The sequence below is a fragment of the Leucopleurus acutus genome (genome assembly GCF_964270905.1).
Source record: "Leucopleurus acutus genome assembly, chromosome: 6".
Taxonomy (NCBI): Eukaryota; Metazoa; Chordata; class Mammalia; order Artiodactyla; family Delphinidae; genus Leucopleurus; species Leucopleurus acutus.
This window is the reverse complement of record NC_139149.1, coordinates 118,372,956-118,389,875: the sequence shown is the minus strand read 5'-3', so window position 1 is coordinate 118,389,875 and position 16,920 is coordinate 118,372,956. Positions and strand designations below refer to the sequence as shown.

The 16,920-nt window shown below is 50.7% G+C and overlaps 1 protein-coding gene across 1 annotated transcript in view; it reads left to right on the top strand.

The window, feature by feature from the left end:
• Positions 1 to 8,094: 8,094 nt before the first annotated feature.
• The window catches only part of PASK (PAS domain containing serine/threonine kinase), a gene marked incomplete at its 5' end in the record, with an annotated part of 28,515 nt that continues 19,689 nt past the window's right edge, over positions 8,095 to 16,920 (top strand). The window contains 7 exons of the mRNA XM_082840892.1: positions 8,095 to 8,317; positions 10,058 to 10,290; positions 10,957 to 11,127; positions 11,844 to 11,984; positions 12,501 to 12,635; positions 14,422 to 14,682; positions 15,907 to 16,057. Of these exons, the coding sequence (XP_082697018.1) occupies positions 8,095 to 8,317; positions 10,058 to 10,290; positions 10,957 to 11,127; positions 11,844 to 11,984; positions 12,501 to 12,635; positions 14,422 to 14,682; positions 15,907 to 16,057 (1,315 nt within the window). The remainder of the gene's footprint in view (positions 8,318 to 10,057; positions 10,291 to 10,956; positions 11,128 to 11,843; positions 11,985 to 12,500; positions 12,636 to 14,421; positions 14,683 to 15,906; positions 16,058 to 16,920) is intronic.

Below are 16,920 nucleotides of genomic sequence, written 5' to 3'. Positions count from 1 at the left end.
CAATGCTGAACTAGCTCGGCAGACTGCGAACAGCACAGGAGGCACCAAGGGAAAACGGATTGTCTTTTCTGTGTCCATTTCTTAATTTATCAACTTTAGACACTATTCACTTCCCCCCAGGAAGGACAAAACATTTTGTTCCCTCCTCCTTTCTCCACATTTCCTTCCTTCCTCTCCCTGTTTCTTGTCAGTTTTATTATACAAAGTAAACTTTTGTAATATTTACAATGTATTCTGAAGAGTTTTATTACTTTCTTTTACAGAGTAAAGTTTTATAGCACTTACTGTGTAGTCTGAAGTCGTAATCAAGTCTTCTGGGCTTTGTCTATAGGCTGGTTATAGAAGTGGAAAACTGAAATATGATCATGTTGTTGTTAGTTATTGCAGAATAATTAGTGCATTGAGATGCTTAAAGAAGGGAATATCAACCTGTGACATTTAAATGTTGCTACTTGAAGGAGAGCAACACATTCTAATAAGTTTATTATTTCGCTTCTTTCTTGCTTCCTACTCACCATTTGGTTCATAGCCAGCTATTGCATTTTAGGGTCCCGTGCGGGATATAAACGTGTACATGTAAAACATCTCAATTTTCCAGTATATACTAGTTGATTCATTTGCAATATGAGTCACAAATCAAAACAGTAAAATGAACGTGTTTAAACTCACCACCCAAATTAGGAACTGGGAGACCCTGTGCCATTGTGCCCTCCCTCATTGCAGCTCGCTGCTGGACCCTCATAGGACATCTCCTGCCTGAAGTTTGGGTTTGTCATGTAACTGTGTACCCCTAAACAATATACTTAGATGAGGGGGGTATGATAGAAAGGGAATCCTATTGCCGATAGTCTTTCATAACTTGGTTTTTTTCACTTATATTGCTAACATTTATCCTTGTGTGTATAGAATTTGTTTTCATTGCTATAATTCATAGCATGAATATACCAGGATTTTAAATCTATTTTCTAATTGCTAAATGTTTAGGTTTTTTCTTTTCTTTTTTCTTTTGCTGTTATGAAACATACAGCCCTGAACGTTCTTGAGTGTGACTTGCTACCTATGTGTAAGAATATCTATAGAATATAAATCTAAGAGTGGAAAGTACTGTCAGAGGAGAATGTTTGACTTAAATTGTTTTCTAAAGAGATTATATTAATTTGTTAGCCTTCCCATTGATCCACATCTTTATCAACATTTGGTATTAGAATTTTTAGGTCTTAATTTTTGCTGATTTAGTAGGTGTAAAATTGTCATGATTATGCCAGTAAAGTTAAGCTTCTTATCATAGGTTTATAGGATTTTCTCTTGTGAAATTCTTGTTTCTATCTATTGCCCATTTTTCTTTTTCTTTTCCTTTTTTAAAATTGAAATATAGTTGGCATACAGTATTGGTTTCAGGTGTACAACATAGTGGTTTGACAATTATATACTTTAGGAAATGATCTCCACAATAAGTTTAGTAACCATCTGTCATCATACAAAATTATTACAATACTGTTGACTATATTCCCTACATTACATCCCTGTGACTTACTAATGGTATAACTGGGAGTTTGTACCTCTTAATCTCCCTCACCTATTTCACTAATCCCCCCAGCTACCTCCCTTCTGGCCGCCACCAGGTTTTTTCTCTGTACTTATGAGTCTTTCTGTTTTGTTTTTTTAGAGCCACATATAAGTGAAATCATATGGTATTTGTCTTTCTCTGACTTATTTTGCTTAGCATAATAACATCTAGATCCTTCCATGTTGTTGCAAATGGCAAGATTTCATTCTTTTTTTGACGGAGTAATATTCAATCATATGTGTGTATATATATATGTATGTCTATATAATTTTGTATCCTGTAAACTTACTGAATTCACTTGTTAGTTTTAATAGTTTTTTGGTGGGATCTTTAAGGTTTTTAATATATAGTGTCATGTTATCTGCAAATAGTGACAATTTTAATTCTTCCATTCCAGTTTGAATACCTTTTGTTTCTTTTTCTTGTCTGATTGCTTAGGCTTGGACTTCTAATACTATGTTGAATAAAAGTGGTGAGAGTAGGCATCCTTGTCTTCTTCCCAATCTTAGACGAAAAGCTTTCAACTTTTCACCATTAAGTATGACATTAGGTGTGGTTTTGTCATATATGACCTTTATTATGTTGAGGTATATTCCCAGTATACCCACTTTGTTAAAATTTTTTGTCATAAATGGAAATTGGATTTTGTCAAATGTTTTTTCTGCATCTATTAAGATGATTGTAGGATTTTAATCTTTTGTCTTGTTAATGTGGTGTATCATGTTGATTGATCTGCAGATACTGAACCACCCTTGCATCTCTGGGATAAATCTCACCTGCTCATGGTGTATGATCCTTTCAATGTATTGTTGAATTCAGTTTGCTGGTATTTTGTTGAGGATTTTTGCATCTGTGTTTGTCAGGGATATTGGCCTGTGGTTGTTTTTGTAGTGTCTTTGTCTGGTTTTGGTATCAGGGTAATGCTGGCCTTGTAGAATGAATTTGGGAGTGATTCTTGCTTTTCAATTTTTTGGAATAGTTTGAAGAAGATAGGTATTGACTCTTCTTGGTAGAATTCACCTGTGAAGCCATCTGGTCCTGGTGTTTTGTTTGTTGGGAGTGTTCTGATTACTGATGCAGTTTCACTACCAGTAATCAGTCTGTACAGATTTCTATTTCTTCCTGATTCAGTCACTTGGAACATTGTATGTTTCTAGGAATTTATCCCTTTCTTCTAGATTGTCCAATTTGTTGGTGTATAATTTTTTATAGTAATCTCTTATGGTCCTTTGTATTTCTGTGGTGTCAGTTGTAACTCCTGTTTCATTTCTGAGTTTATTTATCTGTACCCTCTATCTTTTTTTTTCCTTGATGAATCTGGCTAAAGGTTTATAAGTTTTGTTTAATCTTTTGAAAGAACCAGCTCTTAGTTTCATTGATCTTGTTAATCTTTTATCTCTGTTTCCACTTTGATCTTTATTATTTCTTTCCTTCTACTAACTTTGGGCTTTGTTCTTCTTATTCTGTTTCCTTTAGGTGTAATGTTAGATTGTTTATTTAAGATTTTTCTTGTTTGTTGAGGTAAACGTGAATTACTATAATCTTCCCTCTTGGAACTGCTTTTGCTGTGTCCCATAGATTTTGGCTCATTGTGTTTCTGTTTTCATTTGTCTTGAGGTTTTTTTTTCTTCTTTCATTTCCTCTTTGATTCCTTTATTGATCCATTGGTTGTTAAGTAGGCTGTTTAGCCTCCACATGTTTGTGTTTTTCCATTTTTTTTCTTGTAATTCATTTTTCATTTCATAATGTTGTGGTCAGAAAAGATGCTTGATATGATTTCAGTCTTCTTAAATTTACTGAGGTGTGTTTGTGGCCTTTCATGTGATCTATCCTGGAGAATGTTCCATGTGCACTTGAAAAGAATGCATATTGTGCTGTTTTTGGATGAAGTGTTCTCCATATGTCTATTAAGTCAGTCTGATCTAATGTGTCATTTAAGGCCAGTGTTTCCTTATTGATTTTCTGTCTGGATGATCTGTCCATTGATATGACTGGGGGTGTTAAAGTCCTCTGCTGTTATTATGTTACCGCCTATTTATCTCCCTTTATGTCTGTTAATATTTGCTTTATGTATTTAGGTACTCCTAGATTGGGTATATATATATTTACAAGTGTTATATCTTCCTGTTGGATTGAGTCACTTTATCATTTTGTAATGCCCTTCTTTGCCTCTTGTTACAGTCTTTGTTTTAAAGTTTATCTTATCTGATATAAGTATTTCTACCCTAGCTTTTTTTAATTTCCATTTGCATGAAATACCTTTTTCTTGCTCCTTCACTTCTGTCTGTGAGTGTCTTTAGATCTGGAGGGAGTCTCTTGTAGGCAGCATATATATGGATCTTGTTTTTTCATTCATTCAGCCACTTTATGTTTTTTGATTGGAGCATTTGGTCCATTTACATTTAAAATAATTATTCATAGGTATGTACTTATTGCCATTTTGTTAATTGTTTTCTGATTGTTTTTGTAGTGCTTCTCTGTTTCTTTCCTCTTCTCTTGCTCTCTTACCTTGTGATTTTTGTGACTATCTTTAGTGTTATGTTTCAATTTCTTTCTTTTTGTTTATGTATTATAGGGTTTTTTGTTTGTGATCGTCATGAGATTCATATATAACAACCTGTATGTATATGTGATTATGTTAAGTTGATAGTTGCTTAAGTTCAAGTGCATTCTAAAAGCCCTCCATTTTATTCCCTCCCCATGCCACATTTTACGTTACTGATGTCGTATTTCACATCTTGTATTTTGTGTGTCCCTTAACTACTTATTATAGGTATAGGTGATTTTACTACTTCTGTCTTTCAACCTTTCTACTAGCTTTATAAGTGGTTGATCCACTGCCTTTTCTATGTTTGCCTTTACCACTGGGATTTTTTTTCTTTCACAGTTTAAAAATGTCTAGTTGTGGCCTTTTCTCTTCTGTTTAGGGAAGTCCCTGTAACATTTCTGTAAGGCTGGTTTAGTGGTGCTGAACTTGCTTAGCTTTTGCTTGTCTGTAAAACGCCTTATCTCTCCTTCAAATCTGAATGTTAGCCTTGCCAAGTAGAGTATTCTCGGTTGTAGGTTTTTTCTTTTCATCACTTTGAATATATGGTGCTGCTCCCTTCTGGCCTGCAGAATTTCTGCTGAAAAGTCACCTGATGGTCTTCTGGGAATTCCTTTGTATGTAACCAATGGTTTTTCTCTTGCTGCTTTTAAGATTTTCTATTTATCTTTAACTTTTGACATTTTAATTACAGTGTGTCTTTTAATTACAGTGTGTACCTCTTTGTGTTCATCTTTTTTGGGGCTTTCTATGCTTCCTGGACCTGGATGTCTGTTTCCTTCCCCAGGTTGAAGAATTTTTCTGCTATTATTTTTTCAAATAAGTTCTCTGCCCTTTCTCTCTCCCTTCTCTTTCTGGAACCCCTCTAATTTGAATGTTAGTATGCTTGTAGTTGTTCCAGAGGTCCCTGAAACTATTCTCATTTTTATTAATTCTTTTTTATTTTTTCTGTTCAGCTTGGGTGATTTCTACTACTCTGTCTTCCAGATCGCTGATCTGTTCCTCTGTCATCTAATCTACTGTTGATTTTTTCATTTATTGTATTCTTTAGTTCTGATTGGTTCTTCTGTATATTTTCTAACTCTTTGTTGAACTTCTCACTGTGCTCATCCGTTCTCCTCCTGAATCCTGTGGGCATCTTAATGATCATTACCTTGGAGTCTTTTATCAGGTGGATTACTCATATCCATTTAGTCCTTTCTCTGAGGTTTTTCATTTGGAATATATTCCTCTGTCTCTTCATTTTGCTAATCTTTATTTCTTTGTTTTAGGTAAGTTGGTTATGTCTCCCAGCCTTGGAGAAGTGGCCTTATGTGAGAGGTGTCCTGTGGGACTCAGCAGCACACTCCCCTCTGGCCACCAGAGCCAGATGCTTCAGGGGTGCTCCCTATGTGGGCTGCGTGCACCCTTCTTTTGTGGTGGGGCCCGCTGCTGTGGGTGTGCTGCTGTGTGGAACTGGGCCCCAGCCCAGCTGCTTGTGAGGCCCAGCCACGTGAAGTGGCTGTGGGCACGCTGGTGGGATGGACAGAGCACCTGGTGCTACTAGGCTAGAGGGAGGATTCCAAAATTGTACCCACCAGCCCTGGTGTCAGCACTGTGGAACACAATCACAGAAATGGCTGCAGCCAGTGTCCCAGTCCCCAGGGTGAGCCGCAGCTGCCCCTGCCTTTCCAGGAGGCTCTCTAAGATCAACAAGTGGGTTGACCCAGGCTCCTTTGAAACCACTGCCTTTGTGCTGGATTTCAGAGTGTGTGAGAGTCTGTGCACAACCTTTAAGAGCAAAATCTCTGTTTCCTACAACCTTCCAGTTCTACTGAACTTAAGCTCTACTGGTTTAAAAAAAAATTAATTTCCGGGCTTCCCTGGTGGCGCAGTGGTTGGGAGTCCGCCTGCCGATGCAGGGGACACGGGTTCCTGCCCCGGTCCGGGAAGATCCCACATGCCGCGGAGCGGCTGGGCCCGTGAGCCATGGCCGCTGAGCCTGCGCGTCCGGAGCCTGTGCTCCGCGACGGGAGAGGCCACAACAGTGAGAGGCCCGCGTACCGCAAAAAAAAAAAAAAAAAAATTAATTTCTGAAAAGCTGGTTTGATTCTTTCAATATCTTCCTAGTTATTTTGAGAAACTCTTGTTTGCTCACTTTTGTGAGCAAAAGACTCCATCTTTTATAGTTTTAAACACATTTGCAGTTATTTCTACCGTGTAGTCTTCTTGTGTAAATGACTTTGTTGTTTGATTTTTCTGCAGACTTTCACTCATGGTATTTTGTTTTCTTATCTGTTTAATTGAAAGAGAGCATATTTGGTTAATCTTAATCTTTGGAAAATCTCAGGCCTCTATTTAGGATGCTTTGTTTCTGAGAGGATTGCTTTTGCCAGGATCTTGGGGGTGCTACTGAATTAGGGCCACACTGCCCCTCTTCAAGGGTCCCTGGCTTCTTTTAGGAGTCTAAGGGTAACTCTCTTGTCTCTTGAGGTGACTCACTCTCCCAGTTCTGGTTTCAGCTCATGTGTATTGTTTTTACCTTTTGGAAGTTTCTCCTACTTTCAGGTAGCTCACAGATGCCATGGCCACCATATTCGTGGTGAGACCTAGTTGTTCTAAAATGCAAGGGCCACAAAGAGTTATCCAGTCCACTATATTCTTAGTCTTATTTTTTTCCTAGAACTTTTGTTCTTTAATTCATCTGGAACTAATTTTTGCACATGGAAAGTCATAGGGATGCAATTTTGCCCCAAACTAATTATTCTAATTCCATTGAGAACTAGCAGATCACAGTTATTAAGCACTTACAGTATGCCAGCCCCAACTTAGGTCTCTGAATCCTCACACGAGTATTATGAGGTGTGGATTATTGTTAATCACATTTTACACATGAGGAAACTGGAACTGGAAGGTCAGGTGCTGTCCAGGGCCTCGCCGAGCTGGGGAACATGCTGGCGGTGCCCTACTGCTCTTCACTGTGTGCCAGTGTCCCTTTGGTCTGTTTCTGAAATTGACTATGTTCTATTGGCTATTTTTGTTCCTCTACCTGCAATGACCTTTGTTTATGTAGCTCTGTGGCGTGTTTTGATGTCATGATCCTTCCACACAGGTCTTAGTGGGACCTCCAGTTTTCCCTCTGTCTAGGGGGCCCCCCATTACCACCGAGGTCAGCGCGCAGCCTAGGTGGGCATTGCCAGGCCCTAATGTTAACATCTGAGGGACCTGGGGCATGAGCGTACCAGAGACCCCACATTGCTGTCACTGTATGCAAAATGATAAATCAGCCCACAGACTGTTCACTGTGAAAGGCACTGCCTCCTACCCTGATGAATCTTTATGATGACTTTGCAGCCAGGGTGGGATGCGTGGGTTGGGCTTCCTTAGAGTTCTTTGCTGTAATGTGGTGGCATGGGAAGGGACAGCTGCCAGGTCCATCCTGTGTTGGGAGGCCTGCTGTTGAAGCTTGGTCTCCCTCTGTCTTCTTATCGTTGGAGCAGGGCTGCTCCTCGGCCTGTCCTTGGGTCGGTGGGTGCTGTAATATGGGAGGACTGATGAGGGGAAGAGGCCGGTGCAGGTCTGGAGAGTGGGCTCCAGGCCCTCTGGCCGGGAGCTCTGGGTTCCGCATGCCCAGAAGGTGATCCAGAAGTGGGGTGTAGGCTCTAGGGGCACGTGGCCCTGGCCCTGGCCTCCTCCTTCATCAAGGCCCCTGGCCTGGGCCTCCTGGCGGTGGGTCTGTACTGTAGTGCAAAGTGTCCTTCACGGCTCCTTCCCGCTCTGTTCTGGTTTTCCCCCCTTTCCTTCTCTCTTTCTCATCCCTTCCTATGCACTTCTCTCCATCCGACTATCCTTGCTTCGTAGGCTCTGACCCAGGATGGCTCTTGGGCACCTGTGAGTCTTTTGGGGCTGAGCTGAGCTCAGCCTTGTGAAGAATTAGTCGGCTAAACTGCCTTTGTTCTTGCCTTGCAGACGCTGATCCGTTCACTTCATTTTCCGGTGGACGATGGTCCCGCTGGCCCACCAGCTCCCGGTGGAGGACAGCGGCTCCATGGCCTCAGAAGAGGACCGCCGGGGCCAGGGCGGGAGCCTCTCCCTGGCAGTGCCGCCAGAGAGCCCTGCTGTGCAGACCGCCTCCGAGCCCAGCAAGTCCTGGTCCTTGGCCCACAGACAGCCGAGCAGAAGGAACGGGCTGTCGAAGCTCTGCCAGAGCAGGATGGCGCTGTCCGGTAAGCAGCCCTTCTTATCGCCAGGGGCGTCCGCCTTGCGTGTGAAGGTGGGGGCCACGCTTGGCTCCACTCAGGGGCTCTGCTCCTGCAGAGAAAAGGCCTTCGTTTCAGGCGATGCCGGCAGGACCCTCTCCTGCCACGTTTGTTCTGCTGTGATTCTTGTGCAGGAAACTCCTTTTCAGGCGGCGGTTGGAATTGGCCTGCGGTCCAGGGTCGGGGTTTCTCGCTCCGGGGTGTGTGAGACGGCTGGGCTGGGCCGGGTGGGCTGCGCGAGCCAGAACTCAGTTTTATTCACTGGGTTCGGCGCATGCTGGCTGACCGCGCCCAGGCTTCTGCTTTCCTCCTGGATGCAGGATGCAGGCGGGTTAGACGGGCTTGCGGGCGGCAGTGCCTGGGGTTGGCCGAGAAGTGGGAGGTGCCACTGCCCCCCCCTTCCTTATTTCTCTGCATCAGCTGGTGCCTGCGGGGCCCAGACCCAGCCAGGAGGAAGGCGCTGCTCCGCCTCGGTGGCTTATCGTCGGAGGGCGTACCTGGGCACCGGCAGGTGCTTGTTGGGGGTGGGAGGCCCGGACCGCGGGGAAGCCTGTTAGGACGACGGGGAGGTGGCTGGAGCTGGGGGAAAGGGCTGCAGGGGGAGCGGGGGCGGGTCTGGTCTCCGGGAGAGGGTAGGAGGATCTGGAGGGGCCAGCTGTGCTCAGGAGACAGATGCTGTGGCGGTGGCCTCGCTGGTCTGTGAGGCGGGCAGGTGCCCCGGGAGTGAGGGCTCCAGCCGGGGGCTCTGGCCGGCGAGGGGTGGGAGGAAGAGGCAGAGCTGGCGCCTCAGTGCTTGTCCTGAGGCCCGAGGGTGGTTGGATTGAGCTTGGCACTGGCTGCCTGGGAAGAGGAGGCCCCGGGCAGGTGACCATGTGGTTTCTAGCCTCAAAGGATGGTCAGGGTGGGCCCGCTGACTGGGAAAGCCAGGCGTCCCCTCTGAGGGCCCAGAGTGGAGAGCAGGGAAGAGTCCTGTTCGCTTGTTTGCTTTCTGAGCTGCTGGAAGGATGGAGTTGACATTCACTGAGCTGGGAAAGGGGGGAGCCGGCACCTGGAGCCCAGGGGCCATCAGCACACGTCTGTGTGAAGTGTGTATAAAGCCACCAGGGATGGTTGGAGGTTCTGAGGCTGAGCCTGGGGTCCTGCAGTGTTGAGAGGTGAGAAGGTGGAGGGCAGAGGGTGCCCTGCTGAGGGCAGGCAGTTTGGGAGGAGGGGAGCGGCCCTCCCGGCCCAGCACTGCTGAGGCGTGGGGTGGGGGGGGCGAGGCCTGGGAGTTGACCGCTGGGACTTGGGAGCCGCTGGCGATGTTGCCGAGAACTGACTTTCTGGAGCCGCGGTGGGGAGTGAGCCTGTGGGTGAAGGAGGAGGGAGACCCAGCGCAGGTGGTGAGACAGCAGGGAGCTCTGGGGTCTGGGAGACTCCACAGGGACGGGTGAGGGGTAGCAGCCGGAGGGACTGTGGGTCTTGGACCGATGGACGCGGGAGCATGTCCCTGGGGGGGCGGGTGGGAAGGGACTTCAGAGGGTTGTTTGCGCAGTGTTGAGGTCCTTTGTGCTTCTGTGAGGTGGTTGTCTAGGTGGCCCCGGGGAACGTTCAGATGCACAACCCTGCAGGTCAGTTTCACCCTTGGACCCTGTTGCAGGAGCTAGAGGTGGGGACTGTGTGCTTCAGCCGCGCAAGGTTTAAAGTGTCCCTTCCTTTGCTTTCCAGAAGACAGATGGAGCTCCTACTGTCTGTCGTCATTGGCTGCCCAGAATATTTGCACAAGCAGACCGCACCGGCTGGCTGCGCCCGCGCAGGCGGGCCTGGCAGGGCCCCTGGGCAGCACGTCCTGTTGCTCCCTGCCGCAGGGCTTGTCCTCAGGGTGGCCCACACCTCCGCTCCCGGCCCCTGTGTGCAACCCCAGCAAGGCCGTGTTCGCCGTGGACGCCAAGACCACAGAGGTACGTGCTTCGGTTTGCGACCCAGCCGTGAGTTTGGGGTCTGTGCCTTCAACCTGTAACCTCGAACAGAGGCACTTGAGTGTTTCGGGTGCAAAGAGAAAAGGGGCTGGTTCTACCTACATAGTAACAAAAGACAGAGGACTTTGGAAACCTACCTCCGTGTTAATCAGTTGAAACATTGAATCCTCTCATCAAGGCAGAGATTCAAGGAAAGGAAAGCAGCGTGTTACCTATTCATGCTTTTGCTCAAGCACTGGCTCAACTGAAATAGGCCTGGACATTCAGTGTTTGAATCAAATGCATTTGCATCATGCACGTTTGTGTGCAAAGAGCTGAGACTGTCAGGCGGGCAGGCCGTGGGGCGTGCATCCCCGTCTCTCCTGCCTGGTCTTCACGACGTGGTGTGTGCATCTCGGCGGGTGAAGGGTGGGTGGTTTCAGTCTCAGTGCCGTTGCTGCACTGGCTGGTGGTCATTCTTGTTTCCACGCGATTGAGATGCCGGATGATCTGGGGCGGCTCTGCTGGGAGCTCGACGGCCGCGGGACGTGGCGGGAAGGACAGGTCACTGGGCTGTCCCCGCACCACCTCCTCGCTGCCTTCCCCTCGGCTGTCCGGGAGCCAGAGGAGCTGCTGGTGACGCGGGTGCCCTCCTCTCTGCGACCTCAGATCCTGGTGGCCAGCGACAGAGCCTGCCGGCTCCTGGGGTACAGCAGCCACGACCTGATTGGCCAGAAGCTCACACAGTTCTTCCTGAAGCCGGATTCCAACGTGGCGCGGGCCCTCAGTGAGGAGCACGTGGAGGCCGACGGCCACGCTGCTGTCGTGTTTGGCACGGTGGTGAGTGTGGGCCTCTCGACTGCCGATGGTCACTGCCGGCGCCGTCCTGCCCTCAACCTTGGCATGGGGAGCACCTGGGGCGGCGGGGGGAGGCCGTGTGGGAACAGAGATGGTACTGCTGCTGGCCTGGCGCATCCCCGGTACTCCTGCGTCGGGGGGAGCCTTGACCGCCTTGCAAGCCTGCAGGGCCCACACCAGGTTCCCGAGGAGTCGCACGGTTCTGTTGTCTCCCATCCACGTCTCCACGCCCTGCTTGTTTGGTGGTCTTGGAGGGGCTGGCATGGCTGCAGGGTTTCCCTGGAGCTTTGAGCCTTCCTGTGTGTGTCCAAGCTGGACGTTGATGGGCTGACCTGCATGTTAGATGCTGAGCCCTGAGCCTCAGGCACCAAAATGAGTTAGATAGGACCAACTACATCCAGAAAATTACCCGTCCACGAGACGACTACCTAGAAGAAAATTCAGACGTTCAGCATGTATTGGTGTCTGTTCTTTAAGAAATTACAGACACCGCTCTTTCCCCTGCTTTGTTACCATGAGGCTGAGGATGGAAAAAACCTACTCTTCGATAGATCATTCATTCACTCAGAGACTGTAAGGTTAGGTGTCAGAAGCCTTGTTTGTACTTTAGTTTATTTCCGAAACGTGAGGCAGGTGAGCAGCGGCCAGGAACGCCCACGTGCCAGGTTCTGGCCGGGTCTGAGCCCCTCTGCCCCCAGGTGGACATCGTGAGCCGCAGTGGGGAGCAGATCCCGGTCTCCGTGTGGATGCGGAGGGTGAAGCAGGAGCACAGCCTCTGCTGCGTGGTCGTGCTGGAGCCCGTGGAGAGGGTCTCGGCCTGGGTGGCTTTCCAGAGCAACGTGAGTCTGTTTCTCAGCTGCGTGTCGCCTCCCCACCGGGGCCTTCGGGCAGAAAGAGGGCATGGGGTTCTGGGGGGTTGGCCCCCGGCAGCCCCCTGACAACCTGTGTGCACTTGGGCAGGGAACCCAGTCTCCCTGTGGCCCCGTTCCCTCACCTGTAAAATTGGGATATAATCCTGACACTCACAGGATTGTTTCAACACTTCAAAAAAGCGATAACACGTACATCTGTCCGAGTGGTGGCTGAGGTGCAGACGGCCCTCAGAGGCAAGCGTGGGTGTGGTTGCGGTATGGGCTTCTGCGGGTGCCTGGAGAGATGCGTGTTTCGGTCCGCCCGGCAGAAGGAGGAAGACGGCGTTCTTTGTGCCGCTGCGCTTTGTGGGGGTCGGGTTGTGGGGGAGAGGTAGCACCGATAGCCTTGCCTTCAACTTGAAGACACAGAAGTTCGGTGAGGTTTAAAGCTGACGCGCAAGAAACTTTGATTACAAGGTTTAAAATGCTGGCTTTTCCTCCAAGGGAACTGTGACGTCCTGTGACGGTCTCTTTGCCCACCTGCATGGATTCACATCTGTGGAGGAAGTGGTCGGGCAGCGCATCACAGACCTTATCCCTTCTGTGCAGCTCCCTCCGCCCGGCGAACACATCCCCAAGGTAGGACCCCCGACCGCCTGCACTGCCTGGCCGTGGCTGGGGCCCTGTGGCCGCTGGAGTCTCTATCTGATGAGCATCAAGTTCTTAGACCCAAACCCCTGGCCTGCAGATGGAGGCCGGGCTTCCTGAGAGTAGGAGTGGCCCGTGCATGGACATGACGGGACGGGTTCCATTTAGAGGTGTCTGGGCTCTGCAGTCTTGACGCAGGCTCAGAGCCTCCGTGGCTCCCTGACTGACTGCTCCTGCCCCTCGGCCCTCTCCCTGGAGCTCCTGCTGGGGTCTCTTTATTGACAGGTCTGGGGGCTGAGAGGAGCAGGGGGAATTGGCAGGTGGCAGGTCTCCCCGCAAGGCAGGACTGCAGGTCAGACGGAGGCAGGTCAGTCGGCAGCTCTGGGGGCAGTGGAGCTTTGAGGCTGAAGGTTCTCTTTTCGTCTGGGTCCTCCCAGTTCCAGGTGCTCCGTTTACCAGCTAGCACGCAGCCCTCCCACAAGCAATCACGTTGCTGGGAATTCACCTGATGTCACATCCCAGCGACCGGCAGGGTCAGCCGGATGGTCGATTTGGGGCTGAAGTCGGCTCTGCTGCTGCAAGAAATAGCAGATTCTTTCGGGACACCTGTAGGCACTCCCTGGCTCTCCCACTGGCCTTAGGCTAAGAGCTGAGCCCTCTGAGGCGGTGCTTTGCTATTTTTAGGCTTTCCAGCTCAATTGGAAACCTCTCCCCCGTACCTTATTCTCTTCATGTCCTTTACTCTGTTCTAAAGCAGTGGGACCACTTGGACCCCAAAGCTCTGGACTATTTGGCAGCCTCTTACACTTAACTGAACGTAAGCAAACCTCTGCCCACCCCAGGCACGTGGCCACAAGAGGTGTGTGCCAGGACGGCAAGCACCCTCCCAGCAGCCCCACGCTGGAGCCGCCTCACACCCCCAGCAGCAGGTGGAGACAGACACCCTGCCCCCTCTTTCCTCAGGGCTCCCTGGGGCCTGGGGTCTGGCCTGCACCCTTACCACGGGGAGCCTGGGGTCTTGAGTTCTGCCCCTGGTCAGGGCGCTGTGCTGATGCAGTGGGAGCTCCCCCCCGTTCAGGCCTTGGGCCTCTGCAGGTCTTGTGTCTTGCGGGTGGACCCTGAGAAGGGGGCAGGCGGTATGGAGTGAGGGGTAGACATGAGGCCTGGGCCAGCTTGCCGTCCTGGGACCAGGAAGGGAGCTGACCCAGAAAGCCTCTGGTTAGAGGCTGCACCGTCAAGATTGGCTTGGGAGACCGGATACGCCCGAGTATTTGAGCAGAGAAACGTGATGCGAGGACTTGGTTGCGTGGGTGACAGAGGAGCTAAGGAGGCGGAGGGTGGGGGGGTGGGCAAGCCGCCCAGAGGTCAGCAACTACGGGAAGCCACTGCCCCCCAGGCTGGAGGACAGAGGGTGGGGCTGAGGGGCTGAGGCCGCCTACAGAGGTGGGCGCTGGGGGGCACCAGTGGTCCAGGATGGACAGCAGGGAGGAACTTGCTGGTGTTGCTCCCGCAGGGCTGGTGCCTTGCTTGATGGACCCTGTGTGCTCTGCGCTCAGGGCCCCCGGCCCGGCCGCAGCTCCCGGTCAGGGCTCTGCGTTCCCTGGGGCAGAGAGGGGTGGTGCGGGGAGATAGTGGAAGGAAGAGCAGTGTGGAGAGTTAGGTGTTTGGGGGGCATCCGCCAATGGGCGTGGGTGGACGTACATCTAAAGCAGCAAAGGCTCAAAGCTCGGGCCACAGGAGGTGCTGTGGTTAGCTCGGTGGTGTGTCTTTCTTTCAGAATCTCAGGATTCAGAGGTCTGCTGGAAGAGCCAAGGATGGTACCACCTTCCCTCTGAGCTTAAAGTTGAACTCTGAACCCGGCAGCAAGGAGGCAGCAGACGGCGAGGCAGCCCCTGACTGGGGCTACTCGGCCTCCGTCTGGGTGTTTTCCACCATCAGTGGGCTCATCACGCTCCTGCCGGATGGGACCATCTACGGCATCAACCACAGCTTTGCTCTGATGCTGTTTGGTTATGGAAAGGATGAGCTCCTGGGCAAGGTGTTTCTCCCCCGCCCCGCCTTGGGGAAGCCGGTCTTGGCCTGTCGTAGGCCTGTGCTTCTGCATCCTCGAGCCCAGCTCGCCAGCTCTCCCCGCGGGAACTCGGGCGCGGAGAGGGAGGCCTCTGCTCACGGCCCTGTTCCCCCGCCTGCGCCCATTTATCTGGACCCCACAGGGAATACTTGATGACCCCGCCTGGGCTACCCCCAAAGCCTTAGGGTGCCATGTGCCCCCCCAGGAGAGGGAAGGGGCTCTCTCACCCCAAAGCCTGTCCCAAGCAAGATCGGGTCTGAGTTATTGGATGAGGGTGTGTGTCACAGCTGTGCGGATTCGCTCCACACCCACGGGCCGGGGCTTGTCCACACCTCCTCTGACCATCCTGGGGTCCGTTGTGAGTCAGGGTGGGAGGAAGGTGTTTCTAGAACCTTCTTCCTTGGATTGGGCTGGGCTCAGAGGGCAGGCGAGCATCTCAGGCTTCCTCGGAGTGGCTTTCCTTGGGTGGTCTCAGCAGTCCTCCAGGGCTTCTGAGGAGGGGGCACGGGCCCCCACTCGACTGGGGGGGAGTGGTTCATGCAGGAAGGAGAGGCTGCTGTGTGATGTGTTGCTCTTGACACCTGAATGACACCCCCGCCCCTGGCCACAGGCCCTGCACCTGGCTGGACTGGCTCCTAGACGTGGGTGCAGGCCTGGCGTTCCCCACAGCCTTCCACCGAGCACCTTGTTCCCCACAGGCAGCCGTCCCCTCTTGTCACTCTTTCTGGAGCCAACCCTGCACCCCGTCCAGCCAGCCAGAGCTTTAACTTCTTTTGAGGCTCCCAAAACAGGTCCCTTTCTGTTCTTTAATAGAAATACTAAGAAACAAGTAAAATAAATTGTAGTTAAATTAAGTCAAATTTAGTTCAATTGAAGTTAATGAAAACGCAGTTAGAGTAACTCTTGGACAAGGGCTCCCCACAGGAACATTGGGGGCGCCAGGTCCTTCCAGGGAGTGTGTGGACGCAGTCTCGTCAGGGTGTACTAAGAGAAAGGGAAGCAAGTTTTGATTTCCATGTTGAGCGTCCAGGGCTTCGGGTCTGCCAGAAGGAGTTTGACCGGGGTCTTTCCTAACCTTGTCCAGAGACTTGCTGGCGTTGTCTTCATTCTCTGCCCAGACGGGACGGAGGGGTGGTTCAGTGGGTCAGTGAGGATTCTCACCAGGTTCTGAAATGTCCTTTTGTTTTCTAGAACATCACTTTCCTGATTCCTGGTTTCTACCACTACATGGACCTTGCCTGTGACAGTTCCTTTCTGCTGCCAGACGTGGCCAACTGCCTGGACGCTGGCAGCCACAGTGGGCCTGGGGAGGCCCCTAGGGATGCCCAGCACACAGCCGAGGGTGAGAGCTCGCTGCCTCCTCCCAGGTGCACCTGTGGCCGCCCAGTCCCCGCCCCTGGCCTCCATGGGTGATGGGACGGCCGTCATGGGGACCCTGTTTGTGTGGGTTTGATGTTTCTCTCTGTCTCTTGTGGGCCCTCCGTGTTCCCAGGGGATGGGACACTTGTGTGCGGGTCTCACAGATGTGTTAGCGCGAGAGGTCCCCAGGTGAGTCACTGCATGCCCGTGTCCGCAACACCGGCCACTAGTTGGCGGTCTTGTGTGAGTGATATAGCTTTACGTAAGTGGCTGAAGACCGGATTGATGCAGCATATCAGATGAATCCCTGAGTAAACAGTCCTGGCGGGATTTGTTTATTTCTAGTACTTTCAACATTTAATATGATTCCAACAAGTGGCCCGAGCCCCACCACGTGATGTTGCAGGCGCCGTGTGTGAGAGGGCGGTGCGTGGCTCCTGCTCTGGCTTTGGAGCTCCGGGAAGCAGGGGACCAGCAGCCTCCGGGGTGCCCGCCTTCCCCAAGCAGGTTCAAGGAGGAGCTGCCCCGGCGCTGCCTCGGGGGCCGTCCCAGCTCCGCACCCGTGGGGTGTTGTCACATGCGGGCGCGTCCGTGGGAGGACGTGGTGTTTGAGTAGACGTGTGAGTGGGTTTCATGTGGCCACCGAGGGGGACGCGGCTGCGTGGCATCCAACTGGGACGTGGACCTTTATTGTCAGACGGTGTCCAGGTTTTAAAAGATGCTTTGTTAGGCTACTGACTCTCTTCGACCACTTTTCTTTTATCTATTTATTTATTTATTTTTGACTGTGTTGGGTCTTCGTTGCTGCGCGCGGGCTTTCTCTAGTTGCGGCGGGCGGGGGCTACT